The sequence below is a fragment of the Blastomyces gilchristii genome (genome assembly GCF_000003855.2).
Source record: "Blastomyces gilchristii SLH14081 genomic scaffold supercont1.26, whole genome shotgun sequence".
Classification (NCBI taxonomy): domain Eukaryota; kingdom Fungi; phylum Ascomycota; class Eurotiomycetes; order Onygenales; family Ajellomycetaceae; genus Blastomyces; species Blastomyces gilchristii.
Genome location: NW_003101656.1, coordinates 501,763 through 518,956, shown reverse-complemented (window position 1 = coordinate 518,956; position 17,194 = coordinate 501,763). Strand labels below are relative to the sequence as shown.

Sequence of the window (17,194 nt, the reverse complement as noted above, 5' to 3'; positions counted from 1 at the left end):
ACAATTCTTACTCTCAGAGAGATTAACAGTGAAGTCAATTATTACATCTTATCAGATTCTATCAGAGATATTAAGCAGTTTCAGCAGATCTTTTCTACAGTTCTTTCATAAGATGATAGAAGAACAATAATTGCAGTTTCAGACAAAGCATCTGTTACTATTTAATATCTCAGATCAGTAGATCTCTCAGAAGATTATTTTATACACTTATTCACAGCCTGAATAATCAGTTATATGTGAATCATGCATCTCTTAGATTATCTAAGTGTATAAGAGTTCAGAGTGAGAGACTCAGCATTATTCACAGAATTATAGAGTATTATTATTATTAATTGAACATTCTGAGATGTCAGTGCTTATATATAGTTCTGAGGAGAATCAGAGTGATTCTTGACATACTGCTTCAGTGAGTACTTGAAGAAGTTCATCAGTTTGAGCTGTTATATGTTATAATTCATCTAGTGTAGAGTCAGGAGAAGTCAAGATATCAGTGTCAGTATCAGTGTCAGTTCAGAGAGAGAATGTTCTAATCAGAGAAACATGTATAGTGTCATAAGTTGTTTTATCTTGATTAACTAATATCTTCAGATTTAGTAGCTGAGGTTCTCAGTTCATTCAACAGGTGTCTGTTACATTGAAAGATATATCTTACTCTCATCATGAGAGAGCATCTGTCATCAAGTTCTAGCTGTCAGAACAGTAGTGTATTATAAAATGAAAGCAGCTTAGAAACTCAGACCATCACATCTGTCATTCAGTGAGTTTATGAGTTATTATAATATATTTGAGATTCTTATAATCTGTGATTATCTTAAATTCAGAGATACTTCAGAGTTCAGAGTCTCATTCTTCTAGATAGTATACAATTGTAAGAAGTTTCTTATCATAGATCTCATAATTGCATTTAGCAGAACTCAGTTTCTTAAACATGAAAACATATAATCATAGAACATCTTCATCATCATATTGCAATATTACTTCTTCTATCTTATAGTTGAAGAAATCAGCTTCAACAACTATCTCATAATCAGAGTTAAATATTATTAGTAGAGAGATACTGATGAACATCTTCTTCATCTGTATGAATACAGCTTCAGCATCTACTGATCACTGAAATACTGAGTTCTTCTTAATGAGTTCTGTAAGTGATCTCACAATATCTGAGAAGTTTCATATCAATCACTGATAGAAGTTAGCAAATTCAATGAAGCTTCATACATCTTTCACAGTATATGAAGCTTCTCATGCAAGAATAACAGAGTCTTTCTCAGAATTCATTCAAATTCTCTTATCAGCTTCTATAATAAAACTCGGATATTTAATACTCTTAACTTCAAAGTCATACTTGTCAATATCTATCAGTAGTTCTGCTTCTCATGATCATTGTAATATCTTCTATACATGTTCTTGATATTCTTTTCTGAACTCATCAGTCAAGATGAGAATGTTATCAAGATATACAGATATGAATTCATCACAGAAATCTCAGAGTGTTCAGTTGATATACTTCTGAAATGTACTGAGAACATTAGTCAGTCTGAAGAGAATAACTATTCATTCAAAAAGGTCATATCATGTCTGAAATACTATAAGTCACTCATCTTCTTCAGTGATACAGATCTTATGAAACACAGTGATAATATCTAGTTTTATAAATTATTGAGCTTATTCAATGTGAGCTAGAATTTTATTAATAAGAGATAGCAGATAGCAATCCTTCTTTGTTATTCTGTTCAGTTCTCAATAGTTTACACAGAATCAGAGTTCTTTATCTGATTTCTTTGCAAAGAGAATAGAAGCTGCAGTGAAAGAATTACTAATATATATGAATTCTTTATTTAATAGATTATTGAGTGTCTTTTGAAGAAGAAGAAGTTCATCTCAAGACATGTTGTAAAGAGAGTCTTATGACAGTTCAGAGTTCTTATCATTCTTCTTCTCTAACTTAATACTGTGATTCACTTCAGAATCTTATAAGAAGAGTATATTCATAATATTATCTTATCAGAAGATATCTAGATATTCATGATATTATTAAGAAAGTTTCATATGAGAATCTGTTATTGTAACACAGAATAACTTTTCTAGAGCCTTTTTAATATCAGTCAGACAGATAGAATAGATTATCATATAATTCTGCTATCAGTAACTTCTTTTTCAGAGTATTTTATACACATTGACAGAGATCTATATCAGACTCATAGTCTTGTGAATATCATCTTCATGAATTCTATCATTATTAGGGAATATCAAGCTTCTGTTTCAAGTATTGAATAAGATGCCTTATTCAGATAGTCAGGCAAGTTCTAACATAAGATTGTAATCAAGATTATTAACTTCATATATATAGACATCTTCACATTAATGTTCTTCTACATTTATGATTAACTTCATCATGTAACAGGTACAAATGTCTTTTAGATCATCAAATTCTGCAAGAAGTCAGGATTTTGATAAGAGAATACACTAAAGGTTGTAATATCTTACAACTGAAGATTTAATTATTGTATAATAATATAGACTGCTGTCTATCATGGCTTTCATATTATACATATTATTGATCACAGTAGATACAAGAATCACATTCATTGTTATTTTCTCTTCAAATTATTATCATTCAATCTCTTCAAGCTCCTGTTTGTGAATTTGAACAGAAGGTAATCTTTTCCCTGTTTCATTAGAGCATTCTCATACTTATCTTCTGAATCCTTCTCTAATGAAACATGGTTGACACAGACAGACACTGATTCATTCTTTGAGCAAGAAGATACATAGGCTGATCAACAGTTGAAAGTAATATGCTCTGATCAGTTACAGTTGATGCATACATGTTATTAACATCAATCAGCAACTTCTTCAGAAGTGATTCCAGAAACTCAGAAGTCTGTTCAGACAGGAAAGATTCTTGCTTATGTATAGAGATTTAAGTCTACTCAATTCATGACATCTGCATCATTGTTATTCTTCAGCACAGATGTATCAGTGACTGAAATGTAATATCTTCTATCACTGTTCTGTATACTCTTGAGCTTGATAAGACAGTTATTCAATATCTGAAGCTGTGTGCAGAAGCCTTTATAAGTCTGGTCTTTATCTACACTTATAAGAGTCTGTAAGAGTTCAAAAGTTAATGTCTTCTTAAGCATGCTAATCTTCATTCAATTCTCTCAAGATTGATTATCTGCTTCAAGATTCTTGATGTTGAAGTCAGAGATAAATGTTGTAAGAGAAGTGTTTCTCTGTCAGATACTCTGTAATCAATCTAATACTTTCTATTGTATGACAGTGTCTCAGAACAGAATATCAAGATATTTGATAATGTTATCAGATGTTCACAACACTGATTCGCCCCGGTGGCTGAATGGTTAATGCGGCCACCTGGTAGTGCCTTGGCGTGGGAAACCAAGGCGCGTGGGTTCGAAACCCGCAGGGGATACATTAAATCCGGAACTCAAGCACCTCAGGTTTCTAATAAATACAGAGGTGTACAAATCACTTCAATGAATTGCTCTATGTTCCTGAGCTGAGAAGTTATTATCGCATGTATCTAATTGTCACTCCTTTGTATTTTCCTATGTTCTTGTTATCTTGGTGTGGTCTCAACACCTGTATTTCCTCCTGTATAATTAACACTTGATCTGTATTTAACATCACGCAAGGACTCATCATAAGCTCCGCTTGCATATGAGTATAATGAAAGAATAATAATAATAATAATAATAACACTGATTTACATGCTTTCATTCATGAATGAAACTTCTATCTTACGCAATTCTTCAATCATTCATTGATATATCAATTTTAATTGATTAATGAACTGATGATATCTTCATCTATACTCAATTTGACAAGTATTTTCATTCTTCATGAATGAGTAGAGAGTGAGATCAGAAGTATTAAAATATGTAGAAGTATCTAAGCATTCTTTCAGTGCTTTTATATTCAATTTTATAGATGTTGAAATCACATGAGTTCTTTATTGAGTTAATTGTTGAATCTCTTTGTATTGAAGTTGTTGAGTTACATATATATCAGCTATCTATTACTGTTATAATTTCAACATTGCTCAGAGTCACTGTGATATTGCTTTTATACTTATATTCAAGAGTTCTTTCATATTGTCATTAGACATGTTATTTATTCAGTGTATAATATCTGTGAAATCTTAAAGAAGTGTAATTATATGAATATCTCATATATCTAAGTATCAGAACTCTCAGATCTTTCACTAACATTCTCTTGTAAAATCTTACTCTCTTTGTAAGATCTTGTTACAGAGTCAGAGTGACTGATAAGCAAGCTTCTATCTGAGAACTCAGTATCTGCTTCACTATTTGACTGTTTCTCTATTTCTTATACATGATTACACATTCAGATATCTCAGTGAGTAATCATTTCTAATGAGAAGATGATACATGAATAATCATTTCTAATAAGAAGATAATGAATGTTTTTCTAGTGTAAGAGACCTACACTGAATAGATCAGTATAATATTGATAGGTCTTATATAATAAACAGAAAACTGTTAGAGAAGAAAAAGAAAGAGAAAGTATGAGAATCAGCAATTGAAGTGAATATTTATACATATATGTAGTGATATACACAGTGGAGCTTCAGAGCAGAAGAATCTATACATGTTCATAGCAGCTGAGAATCAGTGATCAAGAATGACTGAGAATCAGAGTGTACGCGTTTGAGAATGAAGCGGTTGAAATCTGTGAAGTGTAACAGAATAGTCTATATGATTGATCGGGCGCAGCCCGTCACAATTTATTATATAAATATTATTGTATCACAGAATACAACTTCTTCACATGATTATTATATTTGACAGTCTCAGTGACTGAATTATTAATGCGGTCACTAAGTAGTGTCTTCATATAAGAAACTGAGACGTGCAGGTTTGAAACTTGCAGGAAATACATTAAATCTGAAACTCAAGCATCTCAGATTTCTAATAAATACACAGATATATAAATTACTGCAATAAAATCACTGTATGTTTCTGAGCTGAGAAGTTATTATCATATGTATTTAATTGTCACTTCTTTGTATTTTTCTATGTTCTTGTTATCATGGCATGATCTTAACACCTGTATTTTCTTCTGTATAACTAACACTGAACCTGTATTTAATATCACACAGGAACTCATTATAAGCTTTACTTGTATCTTGAATATATAAAATCAGAAAATTGCAGTATTTTAGTATCTTCTGATACTTTAAAATCATTTGAAAATATCATGACAAAAGAAAAGAGAACAAAGTCTTAAAGATAGACATATTAAATAAGTAAATAGAAAAGAACAGAAAAGAAAAAGTAAAGTAAAGAAAGACTATAGTAAAATAAAAATATTAAAAGATAGTATATAGCTATTTTAACAGACTATATCTGATAAATTTCCACCTCTTCATATTCTGATATTTCTGAATGCAGTTATTTTCTTATAGCTGCTTGAGTTTCTGATAACAACTCTATTAAGTATTTAATTTCTGTCTCAGTTGAGAATAAAAATCTTATATTTAATTGATTTAAATCATACTTCTCTTTCAATCTGACTCTGAGATAATTGTATAATATATATAAGAGGTCTACGCTGAATAGATCAGTATGATATTTATTGATCTTATATAATAAAGTGAAAAATGTTAGAGAAGAAAAAAAAAGAGAAAGTGCACAAATCAGTAATCAGAGTGAATATTTATACATGTACATAGTAAAGCTTCAGAGTGAAAGAATAAAAATTTCATAAGTTTTTAACTGAGAATCATTGACTGAGAATTGAAGCTTCAGCTAAGAATCAGTGATCAGAAATTGAAACTTCAGCAGAAATCTATGAAGTATAATGAAATAGTTTAGATAATTAATTAAGTGCAGTCTGTTACATCAACTCTCTCTTTTCTGAAGTAAGATTGTGTGTAGTTCTCATCACTCAAGAGCTGTGATCTTAGATAATACAGAACTCAAAGTTCAGATCAGATAATTATAACTGATTTATTTTATAAGATATTATCAGTCACAGTCACAGAGTTTCTTATTAAGAATATTTTGAATCTCTTATTCGAGTTCATTATTTTCTTATATAATCTCTGATGACTGTCATTCAGGAATCCGTTGAGAAGAGAATGAATTGATAATAACACAGCAGAATAAGCTTATATAAAAGATATTATAAATGTCTGATGATATATTAAGATAATAGTTATAACTGTCTATAACTTCTATTACTTAATACTTAATATAATAACAATACAATGTATGAGATGAGTATATGATCTGTATATTCTTAAGATTCAAGTATATCAGATGTTCTATCTTATATTACTCAGCAGAATCTTGATAAACATTGATTTAATCTTCTTAATATTATTTACTATTTATTATAAATACTTCTACTCAGTCACAGACATCTTAAAGCTTTATTACTATTATCAGTAATATGAATCAGACTGCAGAGATTTAATGTGAAATATGTAATCTCTAGAAGATTTAATCGCTTTATATAATAACTGTGTGTGAGAAAGAATAAGTTTACATCTATTGAAACAGCCTCTCAATCATTGATAGTAATCTCTGTATAAAGAAGAAGATTATGACAATCATTCTGTAAGTAATTACACAACTTATAAAGATAGTTCTTTACAGTCTGAATCATTTATTCTGATATATCATCAGTCTCAGAGTAATAGGGAGTTGATAAACAGAGTATAATCTTGAGAACTTGACAGATTCTTGTTCAGAGAGTGCTCATGAATTAACAGTCTTAATTCAATACTATAGATCTTAGCAATTCATATATTTAATGAAACAGACTTTGTAGAAAGACTTCAGTGACTTATTCAGTATTTATCTGATTATAAGATTTTAATATTATATGTTTACTCAATCAGTTTATGATGATTAAAACATTTCTATAACTCTTACTCTTAGAGAGATGAATAGTGAAGTCAATTACTATATCTCATCAGATTCTATCAGAGATATTGAGTGATTTTAGCAGGTCTTTTCTATAATTCTTTAATAAAGTGATAGAGAAATAATAGTTGCAATTTCAGATACAGCATCTGATACTGTTTAATATCTCAGATCAGTAGAATTCTTGAGAGATCATTTAATACAGTTATTCACAACTTGAATAATTAGTTATACACAAATTATACATCTCTTGCATTATTTAAGTGTGTAGAGATTCAGACTTAGAGATATAATACTAGTCACGAAATTACAGAGTATTATTATTATCAATTAAACATTCTGAGATGTCAGTCTTTATACATAGTTCTGAAGGAAATTGAGACACTTCTTATTATACTGCTTCAGTGAGAGTCTAAAGAAGTTCATCAGTCTGAGGTGTTATATATCGCAGTTCATTCAATATAGAGAAAGTTAAGATATCAGTATCAGTATCAGTGACAGTTCAGAGAAAGAGTGTTCTAATCAGAGAAGTATGTATAGTATTATAAGTTGTTTTATCTTAATCAACTAATATCTTTCAATTTAAGAGCTGATATTCTTAGTTCATTCAGTGAGTGTCTATTATATTAAAAGGTATATCTTACTCTTATTATAAAAGAGAATCTATCATTGAGTTCTAACTGCTAAGATAATAGTGTATAGTAAAATGAAAACAGCTTAATAGCTCAGATTATCATATCTGACATTCAGTAAGCTTACAGATAATTATGAAATACTTGAGATTCTTATAATCTATAATTATCTCAAATTTGAACATACTTCAGAGTTCAGAGTCTCATTCTTCTGTGATTCGGAAGAATGTATCACCACCGGATAATAACGCGGCTGCTTCCGAACTTGCTTACAAATGTAAAGGGGCCATAGCGGCCATCAATTAATTTAGTATACAGTATATGAGAAGCCAGCATACACTTGTAATTATACACTGACTCAAGCAACCTTTGAATCACATCTGATAGCATGTCTAAAAATCAGTGAGAAGTGCAGGCTTCTTCAGAGTGTGATAATTCTATCTACAAAGTGATTTATAGTTATCATGCCAGTGTGGTTCTAAAAATATCTCAAAAGATTGCAAATAAAGAGCAGTGAGTAGAAGAGTATCTGATTGATGCTACTTCACTTGTTAAGAGAAAACTTCACACTCAGGTGAATGTCCCATATGCGAATGAATGAGATGTGAGAAAGAGGATGAGAGTGATGAATCAGATTCAAAGATGTTCACTCTCTACTTAAAAGAAGAATGAAAAGAAGAATGATTATCACCAGAAGTGTATAATAATAATACAAATGATATAGTACTATAACAATAGACATTATATTATCAATAAGAAATCATCAAAATGAACATCTTCTCTAGTCAATATGAACACTCTTCTCTGCTATCTCAATCAGAAGATATGCAGAACCTCTCAGAGAGTTTACTCAAAGTAGTAAGAAAAGTGACTGAGACTGCTGAATCAGAATCAAAGCTCTGTACATGTACAAGAATTCTAAATAAGATCAAGATCTTATGTACACAGTGACAGACTGAGATGAAAGTCAAACAACAATTAGCATTCACTGTGAATCAAGTATTCATGATGCAGAGCTTCACTGATGCAATCATCATTATTAATAAGAATAGAGAAAACCAGGTCTTAGATCTGCAGCATAAGATTAAATATTTATATAGATAAATAATCACACTGAATCTGAAGATCTTATCACAATCATTTATAATCTCTTCAGAACTATACACATCATCAGAGATCACTGCACAGAATGAAAATTTAAACATGAAATACATCAAGCTAAGAGATCTGTTGAAGTCATCAAGCTTCAATGACAACTGAAAAAATAATACTACAATCAGCTAGCTAAGTCAGATATAATTATATTATCAGATTAAATATAAACTTACAGACAGACAGTCAACAGAATTTCAATAAGTCTTAAGATGTATTACATTTGTACATAAAAAAGCAAAGTCACTGTGAATAACTAATGAAAAGATGAATCTTACAGATCTGAAATAATATTTATTCTTATAAATATGAAATGAGTTTTTCAAATGAATCTTGCACAACTTTGAGAAAGTAAATATATAAGACAAGTGTTATGAACACTTCACTGAGTGTAGATAAGTGAGTGATCTTATATCATACTTTATATACTTCAGTTTATACTATCTTACATTGAATGAAAAGCTTTCAACATCTTTCTGTTTATAGATCTTTATTCATAGTCTTACACCTGAGTTGAGAGCAGAATGAAAATACTTAATCTCATATTCAGTTATAGTAAAGAAAGCATACAATATTCTCATTGTATGAAAATAAGTGAGTTAACTATGATAGAAAATACTGCAATTAAGTATGTCTTAACAGAGAACAGATAATCAGACTTCTATGATACAAGTTATATATCTGAATGTAATAAATCTAGATCTGAATATCATCACTACAGTGCTGAATTCTCTGAAAAAGAGATTCTCTGAGTGAAAATCTTGATATTATAAGTATTAAGCTTGCTTCAACTGTAGATATCAGAATGATAATACAAAGAATTACACACAGTATACATAGTCAAGAGAAGTAAGAAAGTTAAAAAACTAGCAGAATTAGTAAGCTTGAAGACACTCACTAATATTCTATGAAAAGCCTTTAAAGTGAAAGAGATGCTCATGTTAGATAACTCTCTGAATTCTGTAAATATCAAGAGAAAGCAGGCTTCTGACTGAGATGTAAGTAAGAATGAAGCAGACACTCATCTCAATGCCTTGAGACTCAAAATGTTAATATATAAAGAGCACTTGAGTAAGAATTAAGAGATAACTGTAAAAGTGTTAACAGACATAGAAGCTTCTATATAATATATTAATAATCATATAATCTGAAGACTGAAAGAGGTTCACTGAGTGAAGAATTCTTAATATATAAGATTATCTGATAACTGATATTTAATATCATCTGCAAGAGTCAGAGTTCTCTTGCACTTTAGAGAATAATATTGCTATATTTAAGTGTAAGAGCTGCAGAATGTGAAATACAATCTTATTCTCAGACTTGATTAATTTCAAAGATTCAATTCACAGATTCAATAATGTATATATCATATGCAGTTAACTGATAGAAAGAAAATAGTTTAAATAATTCTATCAACTGATATAAGAAGAGCATTTCACATCTCTGATATAGAAGAGTTAAATCTGCTTATATATTAATAAGTAAAGAGAATGATTCATAAGATCTCATCTGAAAGCATTCTGTATATCATACAGAATCTGAAAGTGAAGAAAACTAAGATAAAGAATATACAGAAGAATAAGCATATGAAGAAGCTTCTAATGAAGTATGAAAAGATCTTTTAAACAGATCTTTCATCAGAATTGCTGCTGGAATGAGAATTTATACATGAGATTGATATCAGAGATATAAAATCATTCAATCAGAATGTGTATTCTCTGTTACAAACATATCTTGAAGAACAGAAGTATCAGATAACAGATCTTCTAGAACATGGTCTTACACAACTCTCATCAAGTGTGTGAGGCTTTTCAGTTCTATTCATAAAAAAGGCAGATAGAGAGTGATAGATATATATTGACTATCAAGCACTTAACAAGCGTACAATCAAGAATGAATATTCACTGTCATAGATTCAACAATAGTTGAATACAGTTGAAAATATCTGATATCTATTGAAGATTAATCTTCTCTCAGAATACTGACAGATCTGTGTAGAGAAACTGTTAGTTTTATAAACTACATTTAATATATAATAAGAAAAGTGTAAATTCCTGATAATGTTATTTAATCTGATAAATATACCTGTCATCTTTCAAATGATGATGAATATAATTCTTTATAAACAGAATGAAATCTCATATCTTATATATCTTGATAACATTCTAGTCTTTTCAAACTCATATAAGAAATATCTGAAGCATCTCAATAAAGTGCTTATAACTCTGACAGAGTATAAGCTCTATATCAAACTAATAAAGTATGTGTTTAAAATGAAAGAGTTGAAGTTTATAAAACATGTAGTGAGTGATAACTGTATACATCTCATCTCAGAGAAATTACATGTCATAGTAAATTAGCTACAGCTGAGAAACATACACTATATATAACAGTTTTTAGATTGATCTCATATTACTGCAGATTTATCAAGAATTTCATATAAATATCTACATCACTCTCAGATCTCTTAAGAGAAATGAATACAAATCTGTGAAAGAAGAAGTTTCATTCAATCATCTGAAATACTGTGTGCAATAAAGCTTTCCTCATATTGAGAAAATATATAATAACATTCTCAGTGCTTATTCAATCATATTATAATAAATCTTTCTACATCAAGATAGATATATTCAAATGAGCTATCGGAGACACTCTTCTACAGATCAGTAAGAACAGCAAGCTGCATCTGATAATATATAATAATAGAAAACTATCAGATGCTGAGCTCAATTATTCAGTGTATGAAAAGAAATTACTAGTAATTAAACACACACTGATATTGTGAAATAGATATATTAATAACAGTTATATAATAACAGTGATCACAGATTATGAAAGTCTCATCTATCTACAATCAATGATAAAACCTTTCAAACACTTAGTATGTTAAATGTCAGACTTTTAAGTGTATAATCTTCATATTAAATACTGAAAGAAATTATCAGATGCTGTGATATCTAATACAATCAGTCACAGATCTCATTTCAGAGATAAGAGTTCTGTGAATCAGATATAAGAGAAGTTTGCATTAAACACACTGAGAAAATACAAGAAATCAGAATGAGTGAATGCAATAACCTCTCACTTAAAGAATAACAAGATATTAGATAATAAGTATCTTATTAAAGTAGTAGAAGAGATACTTCTGAACTTCAAGCTGAGAAAATTAAAAAATGAGATTATTCTTTATTATAATATAGAATATGTGAAAGCTCTCTATCTATAACAGTCATTTAAATGTGACTTAATAGCTCACATGCATAAGAAATTCAGTTACTTAGAAAGCTCTGAAATCATGAATATACTTAAATCAAGAGTTATTATTATTACTATTCTTCAATTATAGATGTATGCAGTCAGAGACTATGATATCTACCTGAGAAATTTTAGTTCTCAGGGTTTTTCCTATATCTGTAAAGTTAACTATTATACATTCATCAATTTCAGATATGTAAAATCAGAAAATTCCAGCCCAGAATACAAAAACTGTTTACAAATTGCAGTGTTTTAACATCTTCTGATACTTTGAAATCATTTGACAATATCATGACAAAGGAAAAGAGAAATAGAACACAGTCTTAAAGATAGACACATTAAATAGATAGATAGAAAGGAATTGAAAGGAAAACTACGGGCGCTAGCCACCCGCAGGATGCACCTTAAGCTAATTACATTTAACCCTCTATAATTAACCGACCACCGCATCCGTCCTCTCGGGCCAGCCACTAATTTCCAGGGGTGTTAGTTAGTGACTGCCACCGCCCACTTGGTGGCGTGCACACCAAGCTTCCGGTTGCTGATCTCGGCCCCATTAGATGCCCATAGGCCTACCAATCAGCCGTCATGGCCTTGCCCTGTGTTAGAGACTAATCATAGGCTTGATGACTGCAGTCCTCTCTGTCAGTATTAGGGCTTGGCAGGGAGCTTGCAGGCTCTAGCCTATCAGGGTGCCCTGTCTAGAGCCTAGATGCGCGTCTAGGCCTGCTAGTCAGGTGGTTTTCAAAATCATTCCCTGTATTTGGGGGGGAGCTAGGCTCCGATGACACCCCTAGTTTGAGACTCACTTAAGTAGTGTATAACCACTACATTAGGCTTGGCTCTATATTGTTAGAACCTTGACGGGTGCACAGTAGAATAGTGAGATATTGGCACCCCATGCCGGCCCTGGTGGGTGTTCGCAGGATCTCACTTAACTAGTGGCTTGGCCTGCAGTAGGGAGTTCTACCCCGCACCAAGCCTTACTAATTAGGCTCAGCCCCTATTACATGGGGGCTTTCATGGGTAAGAAGTGGCAGGTGCCAGCGGTGGGATTCGAACCCACGCACCCCTAATGTGTGCGGCCTTGGTTACCAGTCTTACCAACTGGGCCACGCTGGCTTAGTTCAGAACTAACTTGTTAACTTTTGCATGTGCATAACTGATCTCTTTCAATCTTGATTCTGTATTCACAACTACTGTGTCTGCAACTGCTACTACTGCATCTGTAACTGCTGTTTTCATTCTTACTTGTTTCAAAGTATTCTTCAGAATGTACAGATGCAACTTATATAACAGATAGAATAGTAAATACTTGAAGACTGCATACTGCTGAATTTGTGTGACTAACAGTATCTGACTGAGATATTCATCTTATAGTTATATAGACTTGTTTACTAGATATTATATCAGTATATTATTCAAGATTTCATTCCAGTGTTTCATCTATCTGTTTATTCACAGATAATATAGTATTATTCTACAATATCTTGTCTTTAACTAGCTTATAAAATGCCTCACTGCTTCTTCTATAAGATTCACACTATTATCAGTTAGAATCTCATACAGTATTTCATAGTTGATATAGATCTTATTATATGAAAACTTCATCATCATCTTCTCTATCATCTCTGAAACTGCTTTTATAACTGATCAGTCAGTAGTGTAGTTAATAGCAGTAATTATTTAATAATTTTCATTTGATATTTACAGTAGTATGTCTATGAGATTCACTCTTCATTATTTAAACTGTTGTATTATACATCTTATCTGATATTGTACTTTCTTATATTTTAACTCTTTCTTCAATTATTTCATGACCTGGTAATTCAGACACTTATGAGTGTATGTCTGAATATTCTCAGTCATGCTTAGTCAGTATACTCTCAGTTTGAGTACACTTATAAGTTCAGAGCATTCTAAGTGACTGAATTTCTTATGCATGTGAGTCACTAAGTTATGTCTAAATAAATGTTTTAGATGAAGAGCTTTCATGTATTCTAGATCACAGTAAAGTATAACATCATTTTTCAATTTTCTTCACTTAAAGTTGAGAAGCATCTCTTCTACTACTTTTATAAGATACTTACTATCTGACATTTTATTATTCTTTAAGTAAGAGATTATTATATTTACTTATTCTGATTTCTTACATTCTCTCAGTGTGTTTAACATGAACTTCTCTTATACCTGATTCACAGAATTCTCACTCATGAAATCAGGTCTGTGACTGATTATATCAGGTATTACAGTGTCTGATCTCTTTCAGTATTTAATATAAACATTATACACTTGAAAGTCCGAGATTCAATATACTAAGTGTTTGAAAGGTTTCATTATTGATTGTAGATAGATGAGAGTTTCATAATTTATAATCACTGTTATTATATATCTGTTGTTGATATATATATTCTATAACATCAGTATTAGACTGGCCGCTGGGATCATGAATTTCATATTTGATCTCATTTGATCTGGTCCCATACATTTCTTGGCGTGAATCCCGCTGGGACTAGTCATCAAAAAAACATGCAAAGTGACTATATATCAGATCTTAAAATGAAACCATGACTTGAAAAAAATGAGAAAGTGATCTCATTTGATCTCATTTAGTTCCAGTCTTAGCATAAAGTTACTATTTTTAGACATTTTAAGGTTTTTTTTAGACTATTTTTAATTTTTAAAAAAGTAATGCTTTTTGGTAACACTCAAATGAGATTTAAAGTCATTTAAAGCAATAAAAATAATTTAAATTGAGAAGTGGAAATCATGATCTCATTTGAAAAATGTGACAAGAGTAGACAGTAAGTCACACATAAACAGTATGAGACTACTATCTAATGTTAAAACCATGTAATGGGATCAGTTGAATTGGTAATGTGAGTATCAAAAAATCTGGTCCTGGTCCCAGACATGGTCACACGGTCAGTCTAATCAGTATATACTTAATTGCTAGTAATTTCATTTTATACACTGAGTAATTGAGCTCAGCATCTGATAGTTTTCTATCATTATATGTTATCAGATGTAGCTTGCTGTTCTTACTCATCTGTAGAAGAGTGTCTCTGATAGCTCATTTAAATATCTCTGTTTCAATGTAGAAAGATTTATCATAATCCGATTAAATAAGTACTGAGAATATTATCACATGTTCTCTCAGTGTGAGAAAAGCCTTCTCATACATAGCATTTTAGATAATTAAATAAAACTTCTTCTTCTGCAGATTAGTATTCATTTCTCTTAAGAGATCTGAGAGTGATACAGCTATTTATATAAAATCTTTGATACATCTGTGATAATATGAGATCAACTTAAGAAACTGTTATACATAATGTACATTTCTCAGCTGCAGTCAACTCACTATGACATTGAATTTCTTCAGAATGAGGTGTATACAGTCATTACTTACTACATATTCTATGAACTTCAACTCTTTCATTTCAAACACATACTTTGTTAATTTAATGTAGAGCATATACTCTTTCAGAGTTATAAGCACTTTATCAAGATGCTTCAGATGTTTATTAGATGAGTTTGAGAAGACTAAAATGTTATTCAGATATATAAGGTATGAGGTTTTATTCTGTTTATAAAGAATTGTATTTATCATCGTTTGAAAGATGACAGGTGTATTTATTAGACTGAATAACATTGTCAGGAATTTGAACTTCTCTCATTGTATATTAAACACAGTTCACAGTACTGACAGTTTATCTACATGAATCTGTCAGTATTCTGAGAGAAGATCAATCTTTGATAGATATTAGATATTTTCAACTGTATTCAACTGTTGTTGAATTCATAACATTGAATATTCATTCTTGATTGTAAGCTTATTAAGTGCTTAATCATTTATACACATCTGTTACTCCTCATCTGTCTTTTTCATAAATAGAACTGAAAAGTTTCATGCACTTAATGAGAGTTATATAAGACTATGTTCTAGAAGATCTGTAATCTGATACTTCTGTTCTTTGAGATGTGTTTGCAACAGAGGGTACACATCTTGATTGACTGATTTCACATTCTCTGTGTCAATCTCATGTATGAATTCTTGTTTCAGCAGCAATTCTAATAAAAGATCTATTCAGAAGATCTTCTCATACTTCTTCAACAGTTTCTTTATACACTTATTATTCTGTATATTCTTTATCTTGATTTTCTCTGCTTCTGACTTCTGTATAACATACACAATACTTTCAGATAAGATCTTATAAATCATTCTCTTAGCTTGTTGATGTATAAGCAGATTTAACTCTTCTATTTCAGAGGTGTGAAATGTTCTTCTCATATCAGTTAATAGAATTGTATGAACTATTTTCTTTCTATTAATTAACTGCATATGACATGTACATCATTGAATCTGTGAATTGAACCTTTGAAATTAGTCAAGTCTGAAAATAAGGTTGTATTTCACATTGTGCAGCTCTTGCACTCAAATATAGTAAGATCATTCTTCAAAGTACAAGAGAACTCTTACTCTTGCTGATGATATTAAATATTAATTATCAGACAATCTTATACATTGAAGATATTTCACTCAGGAGATTTCTTTCAGTCTTTAAATTATATAATTATTAATATATTGTGTAGAAGCTTCTGTGCCTGCTAATACTTTTGCAGCTATCTCTCAATTCTTATTCAAGTGCTCTTTATACATTAACATTTCAAATCTTAAGATATTGAGACAAGTGTCTGCTATATCATTCTCTTCCTCTGCATCTCATTCAGAAGCCTGCTTTCTCTTGATATTTACAGAATTCAGAGAGTCATCTAACACAGACATCTCTTTCACTTTGAAGACTTTTCATAGAATATCAGTAAGTGTCTCTGAGCTCACTGATTCTACTAGTTTTTTAACTCTCTTACTTCTCTTAACTATGCATGCTGTATGTAATCTTTTGTATTATAATTTTAATGTCTGCAGTTGAAGCATGCTCAATACTTATAATATCAAGATTTTCACTCAGAGAATTTCTTTTTTGAGAGATTTAGTACTGTAGCAATGACATTCAGATCTAGATTTATTGTATTCAGATGTATAACTTGTATTATAGAAGTCTGATTATCTGTTCTCTGTTAAGATATACTTGATTGCAGTATTATCTATTATAATTAACTTACTTATTTCTGTACAATGAGAATGTTGTATACTTTATTCACTATGTTTGATTATGAGATTAAGTATTTTCAATTCACTCTTAACTCAGATATAAGATCATGAATGAAGATCTGTAA

At 30.6% G+C, this 17,194-nt stretch overlaps 1 protein-coding gene and 2 pseudogenes across 3 annotated transcripts; 1 reads left to right on the top strand and 2 right to left on the bottom strand.

The window, feature by feature from the left end:
• The first annotated feature begins 3,347 nt into the window (after window positions 1-3,347).
• BDBG_17824 lies at window positions 3,348-3,436 on the top strand (annotated as a pseudogene). Its single transcript has one exon. The product of its transcript is annotated as a tRNA-OTHER (tRNA).
• Window positions 3,437-12,997: 9,561 nt separating this feature from the next.
• Window positions 12,998-13,078, bottom strand: BDBG_17823 (annotated as a pseudogene). Its single transcript has one exon. The product of its transcript is annotated as a tRNA-OTHER (tRNA).
• Window positions 13,079-13,456: 378 nt separating this feature from the next.
• On the bottom strand, window positions 13,457-13,759 carry BDBG_17822 (uncharacterized protein; the record flags this gene model as incomplete). The annotated part of the gene is made up of 2 exons (XM_031725460.1): window positions 13,457-13,605; window positions 13,720-13,759. Coding segments are annotated over 2 exons (189 nt in total), but the record flags the coding sequence as incomplete, so codon positions are not given.
• Window positions 13,760-17,194: the final 3,435 nt, after the last annotated feature.